This window comes from Hemicordylus capensis, chromosome 1, assembly GCF_027244095.1.
Source record: "Hemicordylus capensis ecotype Gifberg chromosome 1, rHemCap1.1.pri, whole genome shotgun sequence".
Lineage (NCBI taxonomy): Eukaryota > Metazoa > Chordata > Lepidosauria > Squamata > Cordylidae > Hemicordylus > Hemicordylus capensis.
The window spans coordinates 458,637,367-458,651,776 of record NC_069657.1 but is presented as its reverse complement, the minus strand read 5'-3'; the positions used below and the strand labels follow the sequence as shown (position 1 = coordinate 458,651,776).

The 14,410-nt window shown below is 55.6% G+C and overlaps 1 protein-coding gene across 2 annotated transcripts in view; it reads left to right on the top strand.

The window, feature by feature from the left end:
• The window catches only part of IFT172 (intraflagellar transport 172), a 52,226-nt gene that overhangs the window by 5,461 nt on the left and 32,355 nt on the right, over nucleotides 1–14,410 (top strand). The window contains exons 11-23 of one of the 2 annotated variants that reach the window (XM_053251202.1): nucleotides 7,006–7,167; nucleotides 10,196–10,249; nucleotides 10,437–10,540; nucleotides 10,892–10,977; nucleotides 11,079–11,191; nucleotides 11,304–11,471; nucleotides 11,679–11,815; nucleotides 11,964–12,071; nucleotides 12,573–12,657; nucleotides 12,920–13,012; nucleotides 13,133–13,210; nucleotides 13,322–13,570; nucleotides 14,133–14,211. In XM_053251202.1, coding sequence (XP_053107177.1) covers nucleotides 7,006–7,167; nucleotides 10,196–10,249; nucleotides 10,437–10,540; nucleotides 10,892–10,977; nucleotides 11,079–11,191; nucleotides 11,304–11,471; nucleotides 11,679–11,815; nucleotides 11,964–12,071; nucleotides 12,573–12,657; nucleotides 12,920–13,012; nucleotides 13,133–13,210; nucleotides 13,322–13,570; nucleotides 14,133–14,211 — 1,516 coding nt within the window. The remainder of the gene's footprint in view (nucleotides 1–7,005; nucleotides 7,168–10,195; nucleotides 10,250–10,436; nucleotides 10,541–10,891; nucleotides 10,978–11,078; nucleotides 11,192–11,303; nucleotides 11,472–11,678; nucleotides 11,816–11,963; nucleotides 12,072–12,572; nucleotides 12,658–12,919; nucleotides 13,013–13,132; nucleotides 13,211–13,321; nucleotides 13,571–14,132; nucleotides 14,212–14,410) is intronic. The other variant, XM_053251203.1, reaches the window with a different exon arrangement.

Here is a 14,410-nt window from a genome sequence, read left to right as displayed (position 1 = left end):
GGTTCCCTTTCCCAAAACTGGTGTTACATTGTCCACTTTCCAATCTTATTTATTTTATTTTATTTATTTATTACATTTTATATCCCACTCTTCCTCCAAGGAGCCCAGAGCGGTGTACTACATACTTATGTTTCTCCTCACAACAACCTTGTGAAGTAAGTTAGGCTGAGAGAGAAGTGACTGGCCCAGAGTCACCCAGCTAGTCTCATGGCTGAATGGGGATTTGAACTCCGGTCTCCCCAGTCCTAGTCCAGCACTCTAACCACTACACCACGCTGGCTCTCCTTCAGGTACAGAGCTTGAGTTTATGGACAAGTTACACATTTTTGCTAAGAGATCAGCTATTTCTCTGCTGCTGGCATCCAATGGCATCTCATTGAGTGGGTTATGATTCTCCACTTGGCTCTCTACGGCAGGACTATGCAAATTGGTGGGAGTCTTTAAGAGGTGGGGAAGCATGGCCCCACCCAGTTCTTTTAGTCCTGCGTGGCTCCAAGGTAGTTCTCAGCTTCTTTTGACAAACTTCCTTTCTCTTCATATTTTTGTTTCTACTTCCTCCTCCACTATTGCTGGGCTCTTCGCCCCTTCCCTCCCTTCCTTTGCATGGAACGTGCCAGGTGCGTGTTCCACGTTCGAATTAGGGAGAGGAAATTCCAGCAGGGCCTGCCGAAGGTCCTCTTAGCAGCCGGCAAGCCACCCCAGAGGGCAGAACTCGCACCCCACTGAAGAGCTGGCGGGCAGTGCTCCAGAACTTCCGCCTGTTCAGTTGGGTGTTTGGGAGCCAGAAGGAGAAGGGAGCTCGGAGCGGAGTGTGTGCCCCGCTGAGCAGCTGACAGGTGGCGCTCCGGGGCTCCCGCCCACTCAGCCAGGCACATTTGTTGGCGGGGTGGGGGGGACCAGGCTCTAATCTCATTCCCACCCAGCACCAACTCCCAGGGCCAAGGGCCCTTGTTTGATCCAGTGCCGCCGCTGCGGCTTCTGCCCGCTCCCTGAAGCCTTGTGGAGCACGCAGCCGCTGAACCCAGCTCTGCTCCCCACAAGCACAGATGGCCTCCAGCCCGCAGGGCACAGCCCCCGAAAAATGCAAGGCAGCTTCCCAAAAGTCGGCAGCCACTGGGAGCGCAGGATCTGGCCAGGGGGCAGCTGAACCTTTGTCCACTAGGACCATCGTGACCAGGAGCTCTGCAGCTGGAGCAGGCATGCTGATGGTGAGATCTGGCCATGTTGGGTCTTCTGAATGATCTACCCCCACTCAGGGGGACATAGCCTGCTCCAGTGCTGCACTCCCTCCACTAAATGCCCTCTGATATGCCATCTACTTGGCTCTCATGGTTTGAGGATCTGTTGGCACATTCCTTTGAGCACTATGATCAATTAAAGGCTAAAAACCTCAAAAGGCATAGGAGGGAGCAGTCACCTTTCTCAAGCGCTTCGTCTTCAGTTTCTGAGATTCTCGTCACTCAGAAGGCAAAGAAAAAGTGCAAGCACGTTATAAAGGCAAAAAAGGGAAGGTCTAAGTCTAAACAGAGGGAAATAAGTACCCATTCCTCTGAAATCTCTGATCATGATTCGCCAGACCCCAGGGTGCCCACACCCAGAACTCCTGTGGGGCCTCCAGGCGGGAATCCTCAACACCCCCCAAACAAAACCCCGCCAGCACCGATTCCAGTTATTCCCTTAGATGAAGAACCAATTCCAGGGGGAGGGGACCCCTTGTGGGGAACAGACCCTGACCAACCTGGCAAGGAGGAGGGAGAGTGGTCAGAGGGACAGGAGCCAGAGGACTCCGGACCACCACCACCCCAGAATTTTTTCCTTCATTGGACTTTGCTCCACTGATGTCCAAGGCTATCCACACACTAGGTCTGATCCAACCTAACCCTCAGCAATCCCAGCCTGTGAGTAAAAGTGCTATGGTCCCTGATCCCCAAGCACTTCATTGAGTCTGCAAAAGGGAAATGGAATTTCTCTACAGCTAATAGAAAGGCGGTAGCAGTAGCCGAAAGATTGTATTCCTTCCAACAGGAAGGGGGAGAGATCTTTAGCATGCCCCCTACAGATGCCCCAGTGGTCCAAATGATTTCTGGCTTGGTTCTCTCCAGGGATAGGGAGTCCACCCTCAAAGAACCTGCAGGCAAGCGCACGGAAGGGGCCATGCAATGGTCACATGTCTCTTCCGTTTTAGCAATGGGAGCCTCAGCAGCCTCCTCCATGGTAGCCAGAACCTCTCTCATATGGCTGAACAATCTCATCCAGGACCCGGTCTGACCCGGCACATTTGAGACAAACCCTGTTAAAATTGCACAAGGTGCAAGCCTTTGTCTCTGACTTCACCCTTGACTCCATGAGACCTGCATCAAGGGCAGGAGCTGCTTCAGTACTGGCCCGCCAGAACCTGTGGTTAAAATATTGGTGCATAGACACTGCTTCTAAGACCAATCTGGCCACAGCACCTTTTGATGAGGAAAAACTCTTTGGGAATGCAGCCTTCAAGGACATTTTAGTGGAGTCAACAGATAAGAAGGCTATGCCCTCCTCATCGCGTAAACAAGACCGCCCGCAGGGGAGGCATTTTTTCCAATCCTTTCGGTCCTCCTCCGCTGGCAGAGAACGGGGTTTCAGGTCTCAGGATCTGTTCTGGGGCAGATCCAGACCTTCCAGAAGGGTTTAGGAACAGGGCAACTTTTTCCACCCGGGACAAGCAAGGGAAATAGTAATCCTGACTCAGGCAGGTAGCCCTTGGGTGGTCGCCTCTCCTTTCACTTACACACTTGGGAGGGCACCGTTGGATACTCAACATCATCAAGGGGGGCTACTGCATAGAATTGACTGAAAACCCACCTCACCGCTTTCTACCCACCCCAACCTCCCACTTACCCGCCAAACACAAGGGCCTCCAGGAGACGTTCCAACACCTATCATCAGGGCAATAGAACAGGTTCCAGCGAACCAACAGGGAGCAGGTGTCTATTCCATCAACTTCACCATGCCCAAAAAGGAAGGCTCTCTACAGGTGTTTCTGGACTTAAAATACCTCAACTGTTTCATGAAAAGCCGGAAATTCCACATGGAAGCACCATCGGGACTTCCTGTCCTCCATAGAGCTGAAGGAGGCTTATCTGCATGTCCCTAGACACTAAGACAGTCTCCCTCTGCTGTGCTTCCTCTGTGCCAAAACACACTGCCAATACAGGGCGCTGCCTTTTAGCCTCTCCTCAGCTTCGTCCATATTCACGGAAGTCCTGGCACCAGTCATAGCATATCTCCAACTCCGAGGGGGTCAGGATTTTTGCTTAATTGGACAACGGGCCAATCTCCATCTCTACAGTCTGCTGAGAGGGACCCCAACACCACGCTACAGGTCCTCCAGGCCCATGGGTTCCTGGTCAACAGAAAGAAAAGCCATTGGCATACTTCACACCAGCTGCTACACCTGGGCATCGTGATAGACACAATATGAAACAAGCTCTCCTTACAACTAGAGCATAGAGCCACCCTGGAGACAGACGTCCATGCCATTGCTCTCCCTCTCCAGGATCCTGGGACTGGTGGTGGCAACCTTGGATTTGGTGCCATGGGCACGGACCCACCTGCGACCCTGACAGTGGTTCCTGCTACCCCATCACCCAGAGATTGCTGTGAAATCTACCAAGCAGGTGAGCCTTCCACCCCATGTGCTATAATCCCTTAGATGGTGGACTACACCTCTCAGAGAGGAAGGGGTTAAGGTTAGGGGTTGTGGTGGACAGCTCGTTGAAAGTCTCAACTCAATGTGAGGCAGCTGTGAAAAAGGGCAATTCCATGCTAGGGATCATTAGGAAGGGGACTGAAAATAAAACGGCTAATATTATAATGCCCTTATACAAAACTGTGGTGCGGCCATACCTGGAGTACTGCGTACAATTCTGGTCGCCACATCTCAAAAAGGACATTGTAGAACCGGGAAAGGTGCAGAAGAGGGCAACCAAGATGATCAGGGGCCTGGAGCACCTTCCTTATGAGGCAAGGCTACAACACCTGGGGCTTTTTAGTTTAGAAAAAAGATGACTGAGGGGAGACATGATAGCGGTTTATAAAATCATGCATGGTGTGGAGAAAGTGGATAGAGAGAAATCCTTCTTCCTCTCACAGAACACTAAAACCAGGGGTCATCCCATGAAATTGATTGCTGGGAGATGTAGGACCAACAAACGAAAGTACTTTTTCACATAACGCATTATCCACTTGTGAAATTCTCTGCCACAAGATGTGATGACAGCCAACAACCTGGATGGCTTTAAGAAGGGTTTGGATAACTTCATGGAGGAGTGGTCTATCAACGGGTACTAGTCGGAGGGCTATAGGCCACCTCCAGCCTCAAAGGCAGGATGCTTCTGAGTACCAGTTGCAGGGGAGTCACAGCAGGAGAGAGGGCATGCCCTCAACTCCTGCCTGTGGCTTCCAGCAGCATCTGGTGGGCCACTGTGTGAAACAGGATGCTGGACTAGATGAGCTTCCTTGGGCCTGATCCAGCAGGCCTGTTCCTATGCTCTTTTCAGTTCCTGGACCCTCCACGAGTCACCACTGATGCAAGCAAGTGCACCCACTGACTCCACAAGTTAGCTCAAGGAAAGTGGACGGCCAACAAAAAGCAACACAGCATCAACTGGCTGGAACTCCAAGCCATCCGATTGGCACTTCTGGCATTCCACTACATGATCAAAAACCAACACATACTGATTGTCACGGACAACACCATGGCAAAAGCACACATCAACCGCCAGGTGGGAACCAGGTCGAAGCCTCTGCAGTTCTTCTCTTCCAGTGGGCCAAACAAAATGTGGCATCGATAACAGCCTACCACGTGCAAGGTGACCTCAACACGGTGGCAGACTGGCTCAGCAGGAAGGAAATTCTCCCAGAAGAATGGAGACTGAACCTGAAGGCCCTCAGGGTCATAACAGACCGCTTCGGCCACCCATCTGTGGATCTATTCACAACTCCAGCAAACACTCAGGTACCACGATTCTTCACCTAGTTCCCCTGCCCGCAGGCAGAAGCAATGGATGCTCTGTTGGCTCCCTGGCCAGCAGATCTCCTGTACGCTTTCCCATCGCCTCCGCTTCTCACCCGGTTTCTGCAATGGCTGAAACTCCTCCAAGCTGAGGTCATACTTGTAGCCCTGTTCTGGCCTCGAAGGGCCTGGTTTTCAGTGATCCGGAACCTGGCAGCAGCAGCAGAACACCTGATACTTCCAGTCATGGTAAATCTACTTCAGTGGGGCCCAGTGCACCGTCCAGGTCCAGGCTGGTTACAGCCAGCTGTCTGGAGACTGAGCAACGCCTCCTGAAACAGCATGGCTACTACTCTACAAAAGTGCTTGACACGATGCTGGCCTCCAGACGCACTTCCACGCACAGGATCTATCAGTACACTTGGAGGGCGTTTCTCCGGTAGTCTGTAAGACATGGAGTTCCTAAAGGGGCAGCTACCATGAAGCATCTACTGCAATTTCTTCAAGACGGTCTCTCCGCAAACAAATTGAAATGGCAGGCCGCTGCCCTGGTCGACCTCATTTCAGGGGGATTGAGATGCTCCAAGCGGAGACATCTGCACTTGAAGCACTTCCTCAGGGGGACAACCCTGCTATCCCCACCAGTGGTGCACCATTTTCCTACATGGAACTTACATACGCTCCTGAAGGCTCTACAGAGCCCATCAGATCTATCTATCCCCTTACGTCTCCTGATCCTAAAACTTACCTTCTTGATTGCCATCACATTGGCACCTAGAGTGAGCTCCAGGCTCTTTCAGTTCACAAACAGCTTTGTATTTTTTGTGTGTGAAAACTCTGTGAAGCTCATCCCTGACCCCCTTTTTTGACCCAAGGTGTCCTCACCGTTTCATATGTCCCAGGATGTTGAATTAACATCCTTTTGTCCAAAACCAATACAGAAAAAATGCACAAAACACATCCAGACTGTGGAGACATTGTTCATTTCTTTTTTGTCTGGAAACATAACTCAGGCTGTGACTTCTGCCACCATAGCTCAGTAGCTCAAGGCGTGCATAGCCCTGGCATATGAAACTCAGAATGCTGGGGCCCCCACTGTAACTAATTTGCATAGTCCTGCCTTAAAAGAGCCACGTGGAGAATCCTAACCCACTCAAGGAGATGCCCTTGGATGCAGCAGCAAGAAGAAGTCTTCCCAGTAAGTGAACCGATGCTCCATTCACATTTGCGTTCTTTAAGAACTCTCTGGTGGACACCATATGGACCTGGCAATTTGTTTGTTTTTAATTTGCCATCAAGACCTAGAACTTCATCTCTTGGCACCTCAGTTTGCCTCAGTTCTTCAGATTCCCTTCCTGAAAAGACCCTTTCAGGCGCAGGGGTCTGCCCTACATCTTCAGTAGTGAAGACAGATGCAAATAATTCAGTCAGCTCAGCTTCTCACAGTTTTCTTATCCTTCTTTCAGACATCTTAGGACCAATGGTCTAGCATGAGCAGCTTCCACTTCAACTCTGGAGGCACAAAATTACCTCAAATAGTTATAATTTAAGGACATCATTTGAGGCCAAAAGAAACTTGCGTTTTTCAGTGTGACTTAGATGGACAAAATCCCACTCTGAGGAATTTCTTTATAAAAGATTTAAGAATTGCATGTTCCTTAAAACAATATCCAGATTGTTGTTTCTCTTATTGGAGCCTAGAGCTGTGAACACGTGGATTACGAGAAGGAGGCCTCCTCTCTCCCGCCCTGGGGTGCAGGTCCCTTCCTCTTGGTCCAGATATCCTGGAGAGCCCCAGCCATGCCCCAGTGTGCAGGAGGCACTCCTGGCTTGCCTCTGGGTTGCAGAGCCCTGAGAGGCTGTTGCCCCAGATTGCTGAGGGTTGCCTCCTGCGTGTCACCACTGGGGGAGGGGATGGGGATGGCCGGGGTGGGGTGGGGTGGGCAGGGGGGTGGAGAAGCACCGTACTGCCAGTCTCAGAGCAGTAGGCCACTGGCTGCTCCCTCCTCCAGGTCATTGTGAAGAACCTCTCCACGGGGATGCGAGTGGTGCTGAAATCCCACTATGGCTATGAAATCGATGAGGTGAAAATCCTGGGAAAGGAGCGCTACCTGGTGGCCCACACCTCGGACACACTCCTCCTGGGGGACCTCGGCTCCACCAAGCTCAGCGAGGTATCGTGCCACTGAAGCAGGGGGAGGGGGCGATGGCTGGCTGATGGGGGTGCCCAGCACAGGCGGCTGACCTGGGGGCGTGCCCTAGGCCCCAAGAGGACGCCTGCGTGTGCCAAGAGCTGTCCCGCCCCGTGCAGTTGCCCTGCCAGGTTGCCGTGGACCTGGGGAAGCGGCATGCTCTGGCGTGCTCTAGCTTGCCGGCAGCCGAGCACCTGCTTTGTGTGCAGAAGGTCCCCATTTCGCTCTCCAAGCAGGGCTGGGAGAGGCCCTTTTCTGCCTATGGCCCAAGGGCCCGCCTGGGCTCCGGCAGCCCCCTCGGTGAGTGGCGTGAGCAGGAGGGCTGCAGCCACTTGGCAGAGCCTTGGGTCTCAGCTGGAGGCTTCTGCTCCACAGGCCTTGGCGGGTCCCTCTGGCTGCACTGTCCTGCCGGAGCGGAGAGGCTCAGGCTGACCTCCCCGCTGCCCGGATGCCTGCAGCTGCACTCCAGCCTCCATGCTTCCCAGTAGGGATGTGCACAAAACCAGTTTGCCCGGTTCGGTTCGAATTCGAACCAGGTTTGAACTAGGAGGGGGTGGTTCGGTTTTGGTTTTGCTCAAACCTCCTCCTGGTTTGGTTCGAATTCAAACTGGTTCGAACCGGTTTGGACATCCAAAAATTGGTAGGATGGTAGCTGGCACCCAGTGGTACCTGCCACCCAAACCCCAAAGCAATCGGACACTCATATTATTTTTTTAATGAATTTTTGAAAATTATTATTATTTTTTCCTCATAGGGTATAATGGGACACAATCCAGCCCATTATCCCTTATTGTGGAGCACCCATGGGTGCCAACAACCATGCAAACCCCGAAGCAATCGGACACCCCTATGATTTTTTATGAATATTTGAAAGATTTTTAATTATTTTTCTCATAGGGTATAATGGGACCCAAACCAGCCCATATCCCCTATTGTGGAGTACCTAGGGGTACAAAAGTGGGGTGAGTGGTAGAAAACCAGGGGTTCCTACTGTCCACAAAGTTCCAAGGCAATCGGACACTCCTCTGATTATTGGTGAATTTTAAAATTATTTTGGAATTCCTCATAGAGAATAATGAGGATTGCAGCAAATGTATAGCTTCACGTCGGGGAGAAAGGGGTGTCCTAGAGTGGAGTGCGGTGGGTGGTAGTTTCCAAGGTGGGCAAGGAAGCTATCAGAATTATTTGAAAGGAATTGGGCAAAAGGCAGATTTTTAAGTGATTTCTGAAGTTTACGCAGCTTTAAGGTTTTTCTCCGTAAAGAAGCATGGAGGTGTCAGCAAATGTATAGCTTCATGTAAGGGGCAAAGGGGTGGCCTAGAGCAGAGTGTGGTGGGTGGTAGTGCCCAAGGGGGGCCAGGAAGCTATCAGAATTATTTGAAAGGAATTGGGCAAAGGGCTGATTTTAAAGTGATTTTTGAAGTTTATGTGTCTTTAAGGTTAGCAGATGAGAGTGGATTCATGGTTAGTCATTGAAAATCTTATATGCTACCAAAGAATCTACACTCAGAACACTTCAGAAACAACAAAACCCAGTACCCCATGGGTTAGCAACCCATGGATGTGGTTGGCACCCCAGCACCCCCCAAGTGCAGTTATGGGGCTGCTGGAACCTCCATTCTTCCCTATGGAGAGAAACCTTAAAGCCACTTGTGGGGTGTTGGGGTGGCCCAGAGTGAGTGGTGGTCTAGTGCAAAGAGGGTGCCAACCACCCCCATGGGTTGCTTCAAAAATCACTTAAAAATCAGCCCTTTGCCCAATTCCTTTCAAATAATTCTGATAGCTTCCTGGCCCACCCTAGGAACTACCACCCACTCTAGGACACCCCTTCCCCCCCCCCGACATGAAGCTGTACATTTGCTGCAATCTAATTCCCTATGAGGAATTTAAAAATACTTTAAAAATTCAACAATAATCAGAGGAGTGTCCAATTGCCTTGGGGTTTTATGGGTGGTAGGCACCCCTGTCTGTCTACCACCCACCCCACTTTTGTGCCCCTAGATGCTCCACAATAGGGGATATGGGCTGGTTCGGGTCCCATTATACTCCATGAGAAAATAATTGAAAATATTTCAAATATTCATAAAAAATCATAGGACTGTCCAATTGCGTCAGGGTTTGGGTGGTTATTGGCACCTATGGGTGCTCCACAATAAGGTATTATGGCCTGGTCCGAGTCCCATTATACCCTATGAGAAAAGTATATATATATATTTCAAAAATTCATAAAAAATAATACAAATGTCCGATTGCTTTGGGGTTTGGGTGGCAGGTACCCCTGGGTGCCAGCTACCATCCTACCAATTTCTGGATGTCAGAACCGGTTCGAATCGAACCACCCCCTGGTTCGGTTCGAATTCGAACCTGCAGCTCGAACCTGATGGCTGGTTCGGTTCGAATTCGAACCTTCGAACCACCCTGGACCAAGAATTTGAACTGGTTCGCACATCCCTACTCCCCAGCCTGGCTGCCTGTCTCTCCTCCCGCCCCTTGCCCACAGAGAGAGCCCTGCTCTGGCCCCCAGAACTCACGTGGACTGAACTCGCCAGCCTTTCCCCATGGCCTGCCCCATCCCTCCCCTGACCTGCGGTGCTTGACCAGGACCTTCAGGTGAACCCCACCCATTTCTGGGCCTGGTAGGGTTGGCCGGGGGTTGGGCCAGGCCTGCGGGTGCTGAGAGCCAGCTGGTTGGGAGGGGGTGCCAGGAAGCTTGCTTTATAGGTGGGGGGACGCTCTGTGACTGTGTGCCAGCCCTGAGCACCTGTGGGGTCAGAAGGGTTGCTTGGCAGAGGCAGTTGGAGCCAAAGTTTGCACAGGGAAGCAAGTTCCAAGCGCTGCACTTAAGAATGGCTCCTTCCACCCCACCCCACCCCCAGCCAGCGCATCTCAGCCCAGTCCCCACGCCCCCTTCTCTCGCTCTCTCCAAGGGTCCCCTGCCAGTCCAGCGGGGGCCTGCTGAATGGGGGGCGGGGCTGCTGTGGCGCTCACGGGCTCTGCCTGTCTCTCCCAGGTGGCCTGGCAAGGATCCGGTGGGAATGAGAAGTTCTTCTTTGAGAACGAGAACGTAAGTGGGGCCAGGGGGCTGCCCCCAAGTGCAGAGCAGCCTGCCCAGCCTCTCAAGGGGCCCTGCTCCGCCTCCCTTGGAGGTGGGGCCACGGGGTTCCCTCTGGCACCAGGCAGCCGCCACTGGAGAGGCCTGCTGCCCCTCCCTCCCCCCCGGGGTCTGCTCCCAGCCTCTCTCCTTGCTCCAGGTCTGCATGATCTTCAATGCGGGGGAGCTGACTCTGGTGGAATATGGGAGCAACGAGATTTTGGGCTCCGTGCGCACTGAGTTCATGAACCCACACCTCATCAGGTGAGCGAGGAAGCCGCTTCTCTCCTGCAGCCCTCTCTTTCCCCCCTGCCCCCCTCCCCTCACAGCCCTCTTTCTCCCCCTCCCACCTGCCCCCCTCCCCTCACAGCCCTCTCTTTCCCCCCTGCCCCCCTCCCCTCACAGCCCTCTTTCTCCCCCTCCCACCTGCCCCCCTCCCCTCACAGCCCTCTCTTTCCCCCCTGCCCCCCTCCCCTCACAGCCCTCTTTCTCCCCCTCCCACCTGCCCCCCTCCCCTCACAGCCCTCTCTTTCTTCCCCTCCCACCTGTCCCCTCCCCTCACAGCCCTCTGTTTCCCACCTGCCCCCCTCCCCTCACAGCCCTCTCTTTCCCCAGCGTCCGCATCAATGAGAGGAGGCAGCGGGGGACGGAGGAGAACAAGCGGCTGGCCTACCTGGTGGACATCAAGACCATTGCAGCTGGTGAGCATCACGCCCCCCCTCACCCCCCCACCCGCCCCCTGCTGAGGTGGGTCCCAGAGCAGCTCCTGAGCCCAGCAGTGGCTTCTCTCCTCTGCCCCCAGTGGACCTTGTGGGCTGCTACAACATCGGCACCATTAGCCACGACAGCAAGATTGATTGGCTGGAGCTGAACGAGACAGGCCAGAAGCTGCTCTTCCGGGACAAGCAGATGAGAGTAAGGCCTGGGGCAGGAGGAGGTGGAGGAAGAGGGCGGGGGGGCACATGGGGGGGGCGCTACTGTGCCTGCCCTGCCCCTGCTGACCCCCCCGCCCCTTCGCCATCCTCAGCTGCACCTGTATGACATTGAGAGTGCTGCCAAGACCACCATCCTGAGTTACTGCTCCTACGTGCAGTGGGTCCCTGGGAGTGACGTGGTGGTGGCCCAGAACCGGAACAGCCTGTGTGTCTGGTACAACATCGACACCCCTGAGCGAGTGACCATGTTCCCCATGAAGGTGAAGCCTGACCCTAACCCTAACCCTCTCTGGCCCCCTGGATGGGGCTCGGTGCTGCCCCTGCGCCTGGCCCCTCTGGCAAAGGCCACACGAAGCCAGGGCTCGCCCCCTTGGGGGCGGGGGGGCCCCCTGGCAGATGGGGCCTGAGCGCCCCCACGGCAGGGTGGAAGGCAAAGCTAAGCTGGGGGGGGGGCCTCCTCCCGGCAGGGCGACATTGTGGACCTGGAGAGGAGCAACGGGAAGACCAAGGTGATTGTGACCGAAGGGGTGAACACCGTCTCCTGCACCCTGGACGAAGGCCTCATTGAGTTTGGCACAGCCATTGATGATGGGGACTACCACAGGTGAGGCCAGGCCAGCCAGCCGGTCGCTCTCAGCAAGCCACTGCTGTGGGTGCCTCCTCGGCTCTTGCCGGGGGTCCCACAATCGACAGAGATGGTGAGGAAGCACCTTCTGGAGCCAGGCCGGGGCCCTCTGCTCTGCACCCCACAGGGCCGTGGCCTTCCTGGAGACTCTCGAAATGTCTGCCGAGACGGAGGCGATGTGGAAGACGCTGAGCCGGCTGGCCCTGGAGGCCCGGCAGCTGCACATCGCGGAGAGGTGTGTGCGTCTCCGGGGGGGGGGCAGGGCGGCCGGGGGGATCTGCTAGCCCCTGCCTCCGTAGCGGCCAGTGGAGGGGCGGCGAGAGGTACCTGGAAGAGTCAAAGGATAGGGGCTTCCCTCCGCTCTCGCCGCCCCGGAGCGCTGCTCGGAGAGGGATGGCCTCCGCCACTCACCTGGCTTCCACGGAGCCGATCTCCCACCAGCGGCCAGGTGAGTGGCGGAGGCCATCCCTCTCCGTCCCCCTGAGGGGAGTCTCCCATTCCTATGCAGCCAGGGCAGACCCTGCTTCGCTCAGGGGACAAGTCCTGCTTGCCCCCACCAGACCAGCTCTCCTCAGATCTTCAAATTGGCGGTTCCTCAAGTGGTGCTTTTCATTCATGCCATCCTGTCTCTTGCAGGAGGCCAGGAGCTTTGCGGGAGGGCTCATGATGGCCCAGGGTGGGCTGCTCTCTCGGGGCCCCGTTGAGACCACACTCTCCCCTCCTCCCCCCCCACCAGGTGTTTTGCTGCGCTGGGACACGTGTCCAAGGCTCGCTTCCTCCACAAGACCAATGAGATTGCCAGTCAGGTGGCCAAGGAATACGTGAGTGGGGCTGAGGGCCGGCTGCCGCTTGCTGCCTCCCTCTGTCTCTGCTCCGGCATGCACCCCTCCTCCCCCTTCCGTGAAGGGCCCCCCAAGGGTGAGCCTGCCCTGCCCTGGGAAGGTCCCCCTCCGGCTGCCCTTGCCCCGCCCTTGGAGCAGGTGCTCCACTCTGGGACCCAGGTTTCCTGCTGGGATGGAGGGCCCCTGCCTTGCCTCCCTGAGCAGAGCTCTGGTCCGACTGGGGCCCCTTGCTTGCTTCTAGGGCGGGGATGGCACAGACTATTACCAGGTCCGAGTCCGCCTGGCCATGCTGGAAAAGAACTACAAGCTAGCAGAGATGATCTTCCTGGAGCAGGTGAATCCAGGAGCCAGGCCCCTGGGGTGGTGCCGCCGCCGCCGCCACTGCTCTGACCCCTTCCTTTTCCGTGCCCCAGGCTGACTCCTCCACATGCTTTCTCTCCTTCTCCTCCTCTAGAATGCTGTGGAGGAAGCCATGGAGATGTACCAAGAGCTGCATATGTGGGATGAGTGCATCTCTGTGGCAGAGGCCAAGGTGAGTGGGAGAGACTTCAGAGCCTTGGGGGGTCGCTGGGGCAGAGTGTGTAAGGGGGGGGTGCCCCCGGCTGCACCCACTTCTGCTGCTGCTGCTGCCTCCCCCTCCCAGAGCCACCCTGCGCTGGAGCAGTTGCGCCAAGGCTACTACGAGTGGCTGCTGCAGACCCAGCAGGAGGAGCGGGCGGCGGAGGTGCAGGAGGGCCAGGGGGACCTGCAGGCAGCCGTCGGCCTCTACCTGAAGGCTGGGCTGCCGGCCAAAGCGGCGCGGCTGACCATGAGCCAAGAGGAGCTGCTGGGGAACACCGACCTCGTCAACCGCATTGCAGCAGCCCTCCTCCGGGGGGAGCTCTTTGAGCAGGTGAGGGGCGCGAGGCAGCCGGGCCACCTTCTTGCCTTGAGGAGGAGGAGGCAGCGGCGGTGGCAGCGGCGGCTGAGGAGGGGCGGCACCGCGCAGCCACTCCCAGCTCATGGAGGGCAGGCCTCTGACTGGCTGTGATTCTGGTGGCTAGAGGCCGCCCCCAGCCTCAGAGGCATGATGCCGCTAAATGCCCGTGGCAGCAGGAGAGGGGGCCTGCCAGCCCCTCTTGCCTGTGGGCTGCTCCCCAGAGGCATCTGGGGAGGGGGGGGGGCATTGTGCAAAACGGGATGCTGGACTCGATGGGCCTGATCCAGCAGGGCTGTCCTTATGGGTCCACCTTGGTCCACCATTGGCAACCTGCAGACCTCGGTGAGAGGTTGTTTTCCTCCAGGGAGTCGTCGCTCCCTTGGTTGCAAATGGACTGACCCCCTGCAGAAGCAGCCAGCTTTAAGAAGGGGCAGAAACTGAGGGAACTGTGTGGGGAATGCCCTGAACGGGATGGCGGGAAGCCGAGGGTTGAACTCAGGAAGGCACTGCAGTGATGCTCCCTCCTTTTTCTCAGGCTGGGGAGCTCTTTGAGAAAATCCGGAACCCCCAGAGGGCGCTGGAGTGTTACCGCAAGGGCAGCTCCTTCCTAAAAGGTATTTGTGTGTCTGCGTGTGTGTGTGTGGGGGGGGGGTGTTCTGCTGGCCTGGCCACAACAGTCCCACACAACAAAGGCACCCAGCTCAATGCCTGCCCTTCCTGGAGGGGAGGGGAGCCACGAAAAAGATCCCAAGCGAGGGGCTCTGAAAATCCAGAACCAATTTCACTCGGGGGGTGTAGGGCTAACACTTGACG